This window comes from Acanthopagrus latus, chromosome 15, assembly GCF_904848185.1.
Source record: "Acanthopagrus latus isolate v.2019 chromosome 15, fAcaLat1.1, whole genome shotgun sequence".
NCBI lineage: Eukaryota > Metazoa > Chordata > Actinopteri > Spariformes > Sparidae > Acanthopagrus > Acanthopagrus latus.
This window is the reverse complement of record NC_051053.1, coordinates 23,124,838-23,139,355: the sequence shown is the minus strand read 5'-3', so window position 1 is coordinate 23,139,355 and position 14,518 is coordinate 23,124,838. Positions and strand designations below refer to the sequence as shown.

The window sequence follows — 14,518 nt, the reverse complement described above, 5'->3', positions numbered from 1 at the left end:
GAAGCTGCTCTACAGCTCTGTGGTTTGTAAATCAGGTGTTTGAACTTTGCAGACTGGAGCTTCTGCTAACAGGAAGATCCACGTTTTATCCGCCCCTCTCCTTTTATGAAACATCTGCATCCTTGTCGAGCTGCATTATCATATATGAGGCTGTTAATTCCAGCGTTAATGTGCGTCCTCGGTGATCCGATCACAAGGGGACAGCTCATCACTTCACACCTGGCATCAGGCGTCTCAGCGTGAGTGACCAGCTGTGATCGGATTTCACTTCCCCATTCTGTGTGAATAAACATGTACATTACTGGAACAAATGGACGATGTCTCTTGTACATGAAGAGGGGAAAAAAAAAAAACATTACATATGATGAAGATAATATGATACATATTCCAAATTAAGTAGAAGGCCCAAATTGTCATTTAAAAAAAAGTTTTAAAGTTTCTTCAAACTCAACAACTCACAAAATTGAGTGATTTGGTGATGGAGTCTGGGGAGTTTCTCCCTGACTTCATCTGTCTCTCTCTCCCTCCTCATCAAAACCTTTTTTGTGAAATATTTTGGGCTGTCAAATTAGTATAAAAAACATTAACATTTACAGTGATGTCAGTGATGTCACCGGCCCTCTCGACACCCCCTGATGTAACTGACAGCACCCCTGCTGGCCCGGCCCGACCCACCACCACGTCAAAAGCCTCAGTTATCTGACGACAAGAATGAGACTCAACTATCACATATCTTTCTCCAGAAATTGCTTTTTGTACCTTGAATCCTTGAAGATTTGTATCTTGTATCTGACTTTATTAAAATGAGTTCAGTGGTTCACTCACACTTAACAATGACGCAGGATCTTAAACACACACATTCACACTCGAGTTTGACTTTTTCCGAGCTGAACACTTAACCCCGACTGTGCACGTTCATACTGTAGCTTGCATGCGCTTGTAAATGATTAACCCCCTTGAACTCTTCCATTTTGTTTCCTTTTGGCTTGATGCCTCCCATATCCATTAGCCTAAACATCTGTATAAAGCTATTTTTAACCTACTGGAATACTGATTTCTCTCCCTTTGTCTCCTCCTCTTTATCCCACTAACCCCTGAAGGAAAGAGCAGGGCGAGACTACCTACAGGTTTGTATGACTCTCAGCTGAAGACACGAACACATGCACTCCACATATGATCCAGTTAATGACACGCCTCATTTTACACTGTTCTCATCTTGTGTATATTATTCTTATTTGTTCCGTCTTTTTGTTTAATTCACCGTTTGATGACAGATTTACATATCGTGTCCAAAGAATAATTCATCCCCTCCTTAGTTATTTGCGTCTTGACATTTAACGAGGTAATAGCCAATGGTTTGTGAATCGACTGATGATTGCGAGGGGTTGAACTTATAATTAGCATGTTTTGTTTTGTTGCTGTGGTTTATTGACTGCAGATGTGGGGGGAGAAATGAGCAATATTGGTTCTCTTCAGCGTTATGATATAAATTACAGTTAGTGCACTAATGTGTTCTGATAAAAGGAGAAAGATTTATTTGCCATTTGAGTTGCACAGGAAATAACGGGCGGCTGATACATCCTCTCAAGTGCTCTGCTGAAGTACAGTTATTGATCAGGTAAACTAAGAGTATCCGGCGATAAAGCAGAACGAGAGCTGCGTTTAAATGATCTCTCGCCAAGTACAGCGCGGTGGCTTTCTTTCTCGCTTGCTCCAACTTGTATCTTCACTTCTCCATCTCTGATTGTGTCTCCTTTCACTTCTGGTTCCCTCTCTGCACTTGACTCTCAGGCAGAGAAGGGTGATGGGCTTTTTTTCTGTCTTTGTTCCGTGTGTGTGTGCGTTAACACACACACGCCTTCAAGACAGGAGTCTGTACCATGTCTGTACCATGACGCACTTTTTCCATTGGGATGGTATTTATATAACTCATCAAACAGAAGTCTCGGAGAGACGGAGCGAAGTTGCAAAAAGGGGGGGACGGGGGAGGGGAGATAGGGAGAGGGGAGGAAGACAGAGTGAGATTTGTGAGTTTAATTATGCTAGTATAGTTTTTACAGTGCAGAGCTTCTTTGGAAACATTCGGGGGCCGTATGTCGAGCCAGCAGCTTCTGAGCCATTTAAACAGAAGACAGCCACACACACACACACACACACACACACACACACACACACACACATACACACTTATAAAGAATAAGTTTATTCTCTGAGTCAAACACACAAACAAACACGCTCCTCATCCTTAAACAAAACAACATTTAATTAGGCTTTGTCGCATCCATGACAACACTCGTCCCCCAGAAGTCCCTCTGATTAAAGGCCTGCGTTTAATTAGGCTTTCCTTTCTTAGAAACTTTTGCTACACAAAGTCCAATTTGCACTCGTGAAATCCTAATTATGCGCTCTTTTATGACGCCGTCTCTTCTCTGCGTGCTCTCCTCCAACCAAGAGAACACACAGCCCTGTGTGTTATTAGCGGTTTTACAGGCTGCTTGGCGGCGGTAGGTGCCGTGGTAAACGGGTGGTGGTTTTCGCTTAAGCAGACTTGTAAACACCAGCAGTAGTAAACATTAGGCGCACCACAAACTGCTACAGCGGACATCATGCTGAGCGTAAGTGCGCTGGATATTGGAAGTGAGAGGCAGCGTGAAATAAAAAGATGATGGGGGTTAACGTGGAGTTTGTGCGTGGGCAGGTGTGTGAGTGGTACCTCCATGTTCGGTTTTAATGCAGCTCCAGGAAATTATTAACCTGCGGTAATATAAGCTGAATATGAGCAAAGATGAAAACATGATTCCTTCTGGTTCTCTTGCGTCTTTAAACCTGGACGCTTCTTCTCATATTTTAAGGGTTTCTTCACATTTTCAGTATGAAAGAAAACTGACTCAAGCTTTAGTTTGATGACACTATCACACGAGTTCAGGTTGGTTTTACCTTCGGCGACACATCCCTGTTCACTCATCCCTTCTGAAATGTGTCCCCTGCCTTTCTCTGTGTGTTCACTCATCAGCACTGACGACCGGAGATTTCTCCTCTCCTTCCTCTTTTAATCTCCTTCCTCCTTTTATCTCTGTCCTCTCCATTCCCTCCTACGTCCGTCTCTCTCTCCTCCGCTCTAGTAAGGGTCTAAGTAATGGGAGGCTCTTCAGAAGGTATACTCGGAAATATAGGAGGTACCTGCAGTCCTACCCAGCATCCTCTCTGCCCTGCCCTTAGCCCAATAACCTGTGGGAATGACTGACTAATAGCATGGAGGAAAACAAGTACAAATAAAAACTTTACTTCCTTTTTGCCTCCCTCCTCAATCGCTTTCACCCCCTGAAGGACGACTTCTGCTGCCTGCTGCCTGTCGAATGCAAAGACTTTGTTATCGTGTTGCAAATTAAAGGGAAATTTCATCTAAATTGATATATTTTTTTCTTGAATTAGACATAGATATATCATTCAGAGTCTCATTCAGTAAATAGCATGTTGAGCCCCTGTTAAATGGAAAGGCATCATGCATGTTGCTCGCCATTTTCATGATTTAAAATTCCTAAGAGAAAGTCAAGTTTTGGAGAATTATCTACTACAAGATCCAAATTCCCCTTCGTTTTCTAAGTTTTTAATCCTCATGTGCCGACTTCAATTGTCCCAGTCCAACTCATGAACAGTCAAGAGTCCAGTTACATGAGTATCTTTTTGTTTAATTCATATTCTTCACAAAAAAGCATAGATTTCTAGACTCTTTAGGCAACAAGTTGGTTCATTTAAAGGATATAAAATACTCCAATGAAAATTCAGTTAATAGGAATCAAAATAAAGTGAGTAATTTGTGCCGGTTTACCTCAAATTATGGTCGTGCACATGTCACTTTACAGTTTTAGGTATTAAAAGTGCTCTGTGGACGTTAGCTACTGTTGCACTCCAGATCATCTCATCCTTACCTGGACTGTCGTGGAAGATCTGATGTGAGTCCTTCACAAAGAAATGCACAGTCCAGCAGCATTAAACAACTAAAATAAATTGTCCGCAGGCTTGTAGACGCGTCTGAGACAGTCTCATTAACATGCAGTCGATAAAAAGGTGATTAATACTTGTAAATTGCTACAAATGGTTACATAGAGCCCCTTTAGGCTGCTTCTGCTTTTACTGCATGCTCTGTGCTCTACTGCTTCACATCCTTTTTCAGCCATGTAATCTATTGGAGGTGCAAAGAAAGGTCATGAAGGTATAATTGAAGAAATAATATGTGTTTGTTTCAGGTTTGAGATCAGAAAACAGCTACCACTGCATTACACACTGATCGCATTTAGTTCTTCCCACCAGCATTGGTAAAAATGGATTGTCATGTCCTGTGAAGGCAGTTGTTCTGTTTCAAGTCGTGATCCCTCTGAAAAATCAGGTTGGTGTTCACGACCCCCCAGGAGCTGAGACTTTTACCTCACAACTTCCTGAAAGTGTCAATAAGAAAAAATATTTTTTGTTAGTGTGTGTGTGTATCAAAAATCAGACACACTTTATATCACCTGCACAGGACAGTGTCATGTAGAAACTATTCCTTTGGTCGAAAATTTGTTGAGAACCAGTGACACGATATTCTTATCAGTTTGGTAAAGTAAGGAAAATATTGCACAGGTCTAGATTTGTGTAAGAAAATATATTTAAACTTCCCAAAGGTTCTGTAATGTGCAAACTTCTGTTACAGTGATTAAAATACTGAAATTATAGTTGCAGTCTGGATATAAATGTGAATCATGGCATGGAAACCCTGCATCTCTCTCTCCCTCCCTCTCTCATTGGTCTGCTGCATTGCATGCTGGTCTATTCGCCTCAGCAACGTAATCGTTCACTGCAGCGAGGGAGAACTTTCTGCACCCCAACCAACATCAGGTGGATAGATGAGGTTTAGTTTTGTGTTCTTCTCCTTTGTGTATAATGAGGCTGCTGTTATGGGTTATTTAATCATTGACATGGACAAAAATCAAATGATAGAGGAAGACAAAGATTAATAATACAACTATTTTGTGAGGTAAATAAGTAAACATCAAAATATCATACGGTGTCACTACAGTGAACGATCGAGACCAGAACTGTGGTTTCTTCTTTATTCGGATTAGATAACAAACATTAACGAGCTGTAAGTGATTCACTGTCACAGTCTCTGGGGGATTTTGCTCTTTATGCTCAGAAGTCAGCGTGTAAAGAACTTTGACATTTACCCAAAAGACTCTAACCGTGGAAAACACTGTGCTGAGTCTGTTCTTCTTCTCTCAATAACGGGCTCGTTTGTTTAAGGTAGTCTCAGAATGAATGTGGTGATGATGTATTAATGATACCCGGCATCACATATCACCTTTAGAAATCTCATTAACTCTGTTTTGAAAAGCGAGTACACGGACAGATTATCAGGCGATCGGGTGAGGACTGCAGCACTTGAGGGGTTTGTTTTGGTGGCTCGGTGGTTCGGTCTGGCTTTGTTCTGGTGTTCTGGGCATGTCAGTTGGATGGATGATGTTTGGGCTGAAGGAAAAGACAGAACGCTGCCCTGTGTCTGCGCCCTGAACTCTTCTCACTCTCTGAGGGGAAATATGTGTTGACAGCGTCCCTTTTTTTCTCTCCTTCCTTGTGTCTGTGTGTCTCTTTATCACCCCCGACCTCTGCCACTCACTCTCTTTCTCTATCGACTCGACCTCTAACTCACTCTCCCTGGGTTATCACCTCCATCACTCTTGCTCCCCGGTCCTAAATCTTTCTCCCCTCCATCCTCCTCCTATCTGCCTCCTTCTCCTCCCTCCCTGCAGTCAGAAGTTGAGTTTTAAGGAGAGGGTCCGGATGGCGAGTCCTCGCGGTCAGAGCATGAAGAGCAGGCAGACGTCCATCAACGACCGCCAACGCTGTTCCCCTGGCAACGAGGTGGTGGGAGGCTCCGAGCTGATGGGCGGGAGCCCCGCCAAAGTGCAGAAGAGCTGGAGCTTCAACGATCGCACCCGCTTCAGGCCGTCGCTGAGGCTGAAGAGTCAGCCTCGTACTGCTGTCCCAGATGGTGAGCCGCACAGTGTCCATCTCACTGTAGATGACATCTGTCAAATTACCCTCCTCAGCACAGTGCGGCATTTTACACGGTATATTTAGCAGCTTTATTTAATCTCTTCGACCTCAGTGAGCTGCCACCGGGCCAGACAGCACAAACACATAATGTGCAGACAATCTATGTTCAAATGCACAGAAATGAAGGTTGTGTTGTACTAGAGATGCTACAGTTTCCAAAGAGATGATGTGCCAAATATTTTATCATTACAGTAACTGTACAGCCCATTGAAAAAGGAACAGAAAAGTGAATCTAACAATATCACAACAATCATCCAAAGTCAGACAACCAATAACTGAGAAACAGCAAGAATTCCTAAAAACATTTAGAGGAAATGCAAAGATCTAAAGCTGCTGACAACCTGGTTTCAAATCTCGACTGTTTTGCTTTGGCCATAAATAAATCATGTTTTGGATTAAAATAAAAAGGTTTTTTTCGCCACAAACATTACTGGAAATTGTCCAGGTCTCCTTTAAAATATAAGATATCCAGTATGTATTGTTTAAACACTTCTGTACTTTAAATCTCAATCCAACTTTCTGCACAAAGAACAATTCATTTATTGATATAATCTGCAGTTATACATAAAGTTGTGCGTCAGCATTTTATCTCACATTTCCTTCATTACAGTAATACACAAAATTACTGTTTCAATCGCACCTCTGCTTCTCCTCTTATTCCCCTGTATCATTTATTTGAACTGAGATAATAACCTCTTATGTGCTTTACATTATCGTTAACTCTCTTTATATATTTTTTTCCCTACACTTCTCTCTTCTTTTAACTCTTAAATCTGCGTCTGTGTTTCTGTGTGTGTCTCCCACTCTCATGATTATTGGCACTATTTAGAAAATATATATACCCTCTTCTTTCACCTTACATAGCTGAGCTGGCAAAACGCTGCCCATTCCTACGGCTCCCATCCAAGCCAGGGCATAAATTTACACCTCCTCAAAGCCAAAATAGTATCAGTTTGAAAAAAGAAATGGAAAAAACTCCTGTCAGGACCCGCTATGCAGAGAGTGTTTTACGAGTTTTAAGACTGGGAATGATTTTGCACGGCGCTACACTGATTGATGAAACGGCGCTCTGTCTCTCTTAGTGGACGCGGGCATGACCACAGAGGATTCCTTCGATGAGAGAGGCTGCCACTGCGACGTTACAGTGGAGGATCTGTCAGCCGCCCTCAAGGCCGTCATCAGAGCTGTCAGGTGAGATCCTGCTGCTGCCACACCTCACGTCATCATCTACCTGTTGGCTCTGAAACGCTGCGAGGTTCTCTGCTGGTTTGTTGTAATCCAAAAATCTGTTTTCTGTCCGGTCAGCAGCGCCACTGAAGCCTTCCTGCTTCTCCTGATTGATTGTGTTATTCATTTACAAATAGAAGTAGGGCTTCTTATTGATCAGCCACATTATTTAAACTCCTCCCTGAGGGCTTATTTTCTCACCCTTGTGTTCATTGATTCCACAGTGAAAGCTCACTGAACTTAAGAACGATCAGTCGTGGTGATCGGTGATTGACCTGCCTCCTCCTCTTTTGATTGGTGCGCTTGTGATCGTAACCATAGCAGAGTCTTTGCTGTGGCCGAGCTCATGTCGAAGTCAGATCACGGTTCCTTTGCTCTATCGATCGACCGGCCGCCCCTGTCGTTCTTTACAGGCTGTTTATGATCTGTGTGCATTGATTGGAAAGTTCATAAATGATTTATGTCCTGGTGAAAAAAAAAGACACACAATAACCTGCCGTATACCTGTAGTTACATTATGTCTGCTGAATACATAAACATCCTCCCTCTCCCCTCACAGCGCTCCGGTCTCTTGGGAGGGAACTGAATCCATAATATAACACATATAACATCACAAACCCCCGTCTTTTTACCCTCCACTGTACATGTAAATCTAGATGTGGAAAACATACATGCACCCCTGAGTGCAGGGGTTCACAGATGTTTGGTTCCCTCAGGCAAAGCTTTTTTTTTTTTAATGTTTCTGTTTTCTTTCTTCTGTTTTTGCTGCTGCTGCTGCTGCTGCTGCTGGGTTTGAGGGTCTCTCTGAAGTGTGTGTGTGTGTGTGTGTGTGTGTGTGTGTGTGTGTGTGTGTGTGTGTGTGTGTGTGTGTGTGTGTGTGTGTTTCAGCGGACCCTGCTCTCTTACACTGGCACCGGCCCCCTATGAGTGCATGTTTATCCAACCGGCGCCAACTGATTCTCTCCCTCCATCGCTTCTTCTCAGTCTCTTCCAACGTTAAAATGGACATTTTCCCTCCTTAAAGCAGGTTTTATATAGAATATTAGCGGTTGGTCAGATAATTGAACAAAGTGTTTGGTTGCTATAATTGTCCGAAGGATGAAGAAGGTTCTAGTGGTCAGATAGAAGTTCTTGTTGTCATGAAGGATATTCTAGTGCTCACTGAAAAGGTTCTAGTGGTCATGGAGGAGATTATAGTTATTGTTGAAGTTGAGTTATCAGATTGGCGGCTCTAGATGTCACTGAGGAAGTTCTAGTGGTCACTGAAAAGGTTCTAGTCATCATTAAGAGGATAGTAGCTGTTGTTAAGGAGGTTCTAGTGGTCAGACAGAAGGTTCTTGTGGTCATGGAGGAGTTTGGTCATTAAGAAGATTCTAGTGATCATTTATGATTTTCTTATAGTCACAGGGAGAGGTTCTGGTGGTCATGAAGAGGTTCTGGTGGTCATGAAGAGGTTCTGGTGGTCATGAAGAGGTTCTAGTGGTCATGAAGAGGTTCTAGTGGTCATGAAGAGGTTCTAGTGGTTGCTGAGGAGAATATAGTAATCACTGAAGTTGTTCCAGTGATCGGATCGGAGGTTTTAGAGTTCACCGAAGAGGTTCTAGTAGTCATTAAGAAGATTGTAGTTGTTGTTAAGGAGGTTCAAGTGGTCGTTAAGGAACTTCTAGTGGTCACTTAAGAGGTTCTGTTGTTAATTAAGAAGTTTCTAGTTGTCATGTGGGAGCTATTTGTCAAACCAACAGCCCCAAACCCAAATACTCTGCATTTACTACAAGAAATAACAGAGAGAAGCAGCCAATCCTCACGTTTAAAAAGCTGGAATCAGATAATGTTTGACATTTTTGCTTAAAATAAATGAGGGACATGATTAATCAATCAAGCACTAATCACTGCAGCTCTTATTTTCTTGTAAGATTCAGACAGATATCTGATGTTTTGCTTGATTCTTCAGGGTGACAGGACAAGTTAAAGGTCTGAAACTGTAGCATAAGATGAAAGCTAAGGTCATTATGATTCGCCCACTGATGCTCCTTCATTAATGTCATTAACTCCAGAGTCTGCTGCAGAAGAAAGTCTATACTTTACATCTCGCCAATTATGTAAAATGTTTCCTGCTCCGATCAAACTGCTTCATGTTTCCTGCAAATCATTTAATCATACAGATATTTATCCAACCAAGAGTTTGAACACATCAGCATAGACTGTTAAAAAGTTTAAAAGAAAAAGTTCAGCCAAAAGTGAAAAAAACAGAGATGCAACAGTCTCCTAAACAACTGACGTGGACATTAAACGTACAAATTATACGGAAAACGAAAATATAAAATTGGTGTAATGTAACTCTGCTGAAGCCCGAGATCCCAGAATTGATTTGAAATGATGTCGTTGGCACCATTTTCTAAGTTGAAATGGACATCTTTTTAAATTCATCTGGGACCTCAAGCTTCTGGACACTTGGATTTCTTTCTCTTTACCTTTTTTAGATACTTTTAATACATTTTTAAAGTATTTTTATGGCCTTTTTTTATGGCTTTAGTTGATGGGACAGCATGAGATATGACAGGAAACGGGATGAGAGAGGGGGGGGAGGGTGACGTGCAGCACAGGGCCCCGGGTCAGACTGGAGCCCTGGGCCTCTGCAGCGAGGACGCTGAACGTCTACAAACTGAGCTACTGTGGCGGCTCTTTGTTGGTGTTTTCTTAACATTTTATGAATGCTGTGAAGCTCCGGAAATGTTTGGTGGACCGCAAAACATTTCCTTTTAATATATGAGTGAAAAAAAAACTATGCAGATTAGATTTTTGATGATATTCTCACATGCTGCGATGTACATTTATACATTTGCTACCAAGATATATATTATTTTTCACAAATATGTTACCTAACACTAGTTGTATTAGTATAATAGTTGCAAAATTTCCTATAATCGCATCTCTACTGGCACCACCTGACTCCTGCCTGTACCTGTGTGGGAGTCATGTGTGGCACATCCAGCTTCGTCCAAATATGTAGTTTTTTATCCTTGTAACACAGTTAGAGAGCAAGTTATGTAAGAGTTTCCAGCGGAGTCTTTTTAGACGCACATCGGATCCAAGCATTTTCCACAATGTGTCCTTCTAAATCGCAGTTTAGTAAGAACATCAAGTCGCTCATCGCGTGCATCATTTCTGCAGAGACTATAACCTCCTCTGTTTTCATGAGAACTGAGCCGTTGTCAGTCAAAGCCCCAGACACAGACACACAATGATCACCGCTACCACTCAACACTGGTCAGCCTGCCCACCCAGCAGGCCTTCTCCATGGGCAGCCAGGGCCCAGGGCTTTCCCAGGGTGTCAGGTTGAGGGTTGGAGACCCCCCACCCCTGTCAGGACTGTTATTACAGAGGGTCATCTGTCCCCATTGTTTCCATTTAGACAGTGAGGAAAAACAGGCAACTGGAGAAAGGCAGAAGCCACCAGGGAATCCAGATGTAGCCAGTACCTAGATCTCTTTACCTGTATCAATATTATTCACTCAGCAGCGGCTCTTTTCACCAAATAGAAGGAGACAGAGGATTACACTCGAGTTTCGAACCCATTTGTTATGATTGTCATAGATTTGACAAGAGAACCTGGAAAACTTTGGTTTCCCATTAGATACTCCTGGAGTAATTTGAGATTTTAATAATGTTTTCTTTATCACACTCCCAAAAAAAGATCAACAAGTGAAACCTGACAAGGCTCACAGTGTGGATTTCACAAAGTTGCTGCTACCATCTAGTGGTTGTTTGCTGTAATTACACCTTTATTTTCCCAAGCACCTTTTGGCTGAATCACTTCAGTATCTCTCTCCCTCTCGGTCTCTCTCGTTTTTACTCCTTGTGTGCAGGATCATGAAGTTCCATGTGGCAAAGAAGAAGTTCAAGGAGACGTTGCGTCCGTACGATGTGAAGGACGTCATAGAGCAGTACTCTGCAGGACACCTGGACATGCTCTGTCGCATCAAAAGCCTTCAGACTAGGTCAGGACACACTGGACACACATGCATTTGATTTACAAAATCATTCTCCTTACATTTGGACAAACGTGTTTGCCATTTTTAAGTTAGTTATGACCTCATCTTCATTTTCACTGATATAATTGTTCTTTTTGAGAGTTTTTGTTCTTCAGCATGGACTTGCAGAGGTGGATGCTGCAGCAAATGTTGCTCATCACTTGGCTATAACACTCTAGATAATCCTTTTTGAATTGAAATCAACCAATGTTTACCTTGATCTCACCTCTAACTGTCTTTTTAACCCACAGTTTGTGTATCTGCTGTGTATGTACATGCGTCACTTGTCTTTCCCCAGATTAGACACAGTGGTGGGTCCCCCTCCGAGGCCTATCAGCAGCCGCCACAAGACCTTTTCTTCTCCCTCCCTGCATTTATATTACAGCCAGGCCCGGAGGAAACAGTCTGCATCGGGGTTAGACCTGCCCCGCCGTGATCTGCTTGCCAACTGCTTAATCAGAACATAACGATGTCACACCTGGGTTAAGCAGCGCACTTTCATATTTTCATTTATGAGAAAATTCTCTGCGTCTTTAGACATGAGTGGCCCATGAAAATAAAAAGAAGCAGGGAAACTGATATTATCATGTCAGAGCACTTGCCTTCAATTTTTTGACAAAATTCCAGGTGTTTAACTGCCAAGTTAAAAAAGAAAGTATCAAATTAACTGTTTGACCCAGGTTTGACTGTAGAGGTCATCAAGGAGCTCAAGCAATGGATTAACAACAGTTTTAGAAGAAACAAAATATAAAGTCTTTGACTGAGATTAAACATTGTGGGTCGAAGATAATTGTGGCAGCCTCAGTGATGTATATAAAGACTAAGTGGCAAATACTTATATATATATTTTTTTTATATTTTTGTATGTGCATCTCAACTAAAAGTTATCCTTTACAAAACCTTTTTTATATTGTGAAAATGATATAAACCATGTGACAGTCCTGATTTGGGCACCTTGAGGACCTCATCAACTAAAACATTGTGAGCTGTAGATGATTGTAGACATTTTACTCAGTGATACTTAGAGAAGCAGGGTATCAATTTTGGACAAATGTAAAAGCCCCAATCCAGAATTTATTTGAAGTATTAAGTCAGTTTACCACTTTAGATGCGTGGAAAATCATTTGTTCATCATCATTCAGCCGGTTGCTTCAGTTCCTGTTTCCTTTAGTAGCATTAAGCCACATACACACTAGAGGCTTTCAGTTTCAAATGTCTAATCTCTTAATTTATGAAGAAGATGGGAATTTTGTCTCAGCAGGGGGCGCTGTGGTGCAGTTATGGATTGGGACTTTCACATCGATAATGGGAGGAAGTTTGTTTTTGGCTCTTGGTAGTGACGGTCATCTGGTGTTTCCTTGCTGTAGGCGTTGACAGCAGTTCTCTAGGGGAATAGCACAGCGCTTGACTTGTCTTTCTGAGTGCTGGCATGAAGTGAGTCAAAGGCTGTAGATACACACAGACCACAGAGTGCTGCTGTACACAGTTCATGTATCTTGAAATTGTCATTAGACTTCCAGTATTTCGGAACACAATATTTTCATAAGTTTGCTCTCTGAGGATGACAGAAGTAGCTGGTTGTGTCAGTATCATGTCAAGCAAACACATAAGCAAAACTGCTGCTTTTATTTTGAACAATTCCATTAAATGAGGCACATTAGATATCATCTGTGTTATCATATCGTCCACATCTGAACGTCCCCACTCATTAAAAACTCTTATAAATGTAGACAAAAAAGCACTACCTTCTGTGTTTATATACAGTACATGCCTGTGCGTGTGTGTGTGTGCGAGTGAGTGATGTGTATCTGACCCGGTGTTTCTCCTGTCTCCAGACTGGCCAGTGCAGCGGGCTCTGGTCCCAGCCTGAGTAGCCGACCCAGGAACATGTCCTCTCCTGCCCTGCACTATTATTACAGCAACAACAGGCGGAAGCTTCCTGGCGCAGGGTCACTTTTATTTCACTTAACTTCAGTTTTACCTGCAGTAGAATCTGATTAGTCGCCCCTTTGGTGACCAGTAGGTGAAACCTCACATGCAAACAGTCACGCTTGTAGGATCTGCAGCTTTTTTCGTAACTTCTATGATACCAGATGGCTGGAGTTTGCGACCAACATTAGAACACAGATTATTCTAATGTTTTTAACTCCACCCATGTGGCGATCTTTGGATTAACCAAGTCTTACAGGCACAAACATTTGCATCATCATGCAAATGTATCCTAACATGTATAAATGCCCTTATATCTCATCCCTTTTGCTACATTAGATCCAACTGGTAGTTCCATCCTGAGGTGTTGCTAACGTGTGTGCAGCTGTTTGGAAACGTCTTCCAATTAATTCTTGTGATTTGACGTAGATAAGGGAAAAAAAAAAATGTGTATGGTGTGTCCTGGGTGTTTCTGGGTGTCTCTCTGATAGACGCATGATAGAAATATTTAAACTTCATTAACATCACTAATTCAACAGTAGTACGCTGTCAAAGAACTTGTGTGAATTGACAATATTCAGAAATGTGGCTACAGATTGATTGATGATTTGAATGCAGCATTTAGCTTGGTTTTTAAATGCCTTAAGAATATGTATGTATGTATGTGTTCCCTATTCTTGCAATGGAAAGTGAGATAAAAGGGCATGAATGGCAGGTGATGGACTTTTACACACCTCAACATTGTTGTGCTGTAAAAAACGCATTTTGGAGCTTGATGTAACATGTTTTTAGCAAAAAATACCATCTTTACTTTGAATGTATTGAATTTCTAAACCTGATTTTGACATGTGGTGTTCATAAATTGTGCTCCGTTGTGTGTTTTACTAACCCTAATCTTAACATCCTACTGTTGCTTTAGGTTTGTTGCCTGACTTGGGATAAAACCTGAAATGAAACCTTGGGTGCCTACAGTACTTATGTTACAACATTGTTTTCTAACATGTTAACTCCTGTGTGTGTGTGTGTTTGTGTGTATCAGGGTGGATCAGATTCTGGGAAAAGGCCAGATACCTGTGGATAAGAAAGTGAGGGACAAATTGAACCCAGATGGAGAATCTCTGGAGGGCATGAGCATGCTAGGACGGGTGTGTAAGGTGGAGAGACAGGTGAGTTTAGAAAAAATAACAGAGGGGGAAGAAGGGAAAAACTTTCAAAACTCACATTCTGTTTTTCTGAAA

General features: G+C 41.9%; 1 protein-coding gene across 3 annotated transcripts in view; it reads left to right on the top strand.

The window, feature by feature from the left end:
- Positions 1 to 14,518, top strand: part of kcnq5a (potassium voltage-gated channel, KQT-like subfamily, member 5a) — a 100,757-nt gene that overhangs the window by 81,303 nt on the left and 4,936 nt on the right. The window contains exons 9-14 of one of the 3 annotated variants that reach the window (XM_037124465.1): positions 1,101 to 1,127; positions 5,787 to 6,028; positions 7,176 to 7,284; positions 11,187 to 11,318; positions 11,650 to 11,766; positions 13,187 to 14,259. In XM_037124465.1, the coding sequence (XP_036980360.1) occupies positions 1,101 to 1,127; positions 5,787 to 6,028; positions 7,176 to 7,284; positions 11,187 to 11,318; positions 11,650 to 11,766; positions 13,187 to 13,352 (793 nt within the window). In that variant the 3' untranslated portion in view covers positions 13,353 to 14,259. Of the gene's footprint in view, positions 1 to 1,100; positions 1,128 to 5,786; positions 6,041 to 7,175; positions 7,285 to 11,186; positions 11,319 to 11,649; positions 11,767 to 13,186; positions 14,260 to 14,319; positions 14,447 to 14,518 lie in introns of those variants that run through there. The other 2 variants (XM_037124464.1, XM_037124466.1) reach the window with 2 other exon arrangements.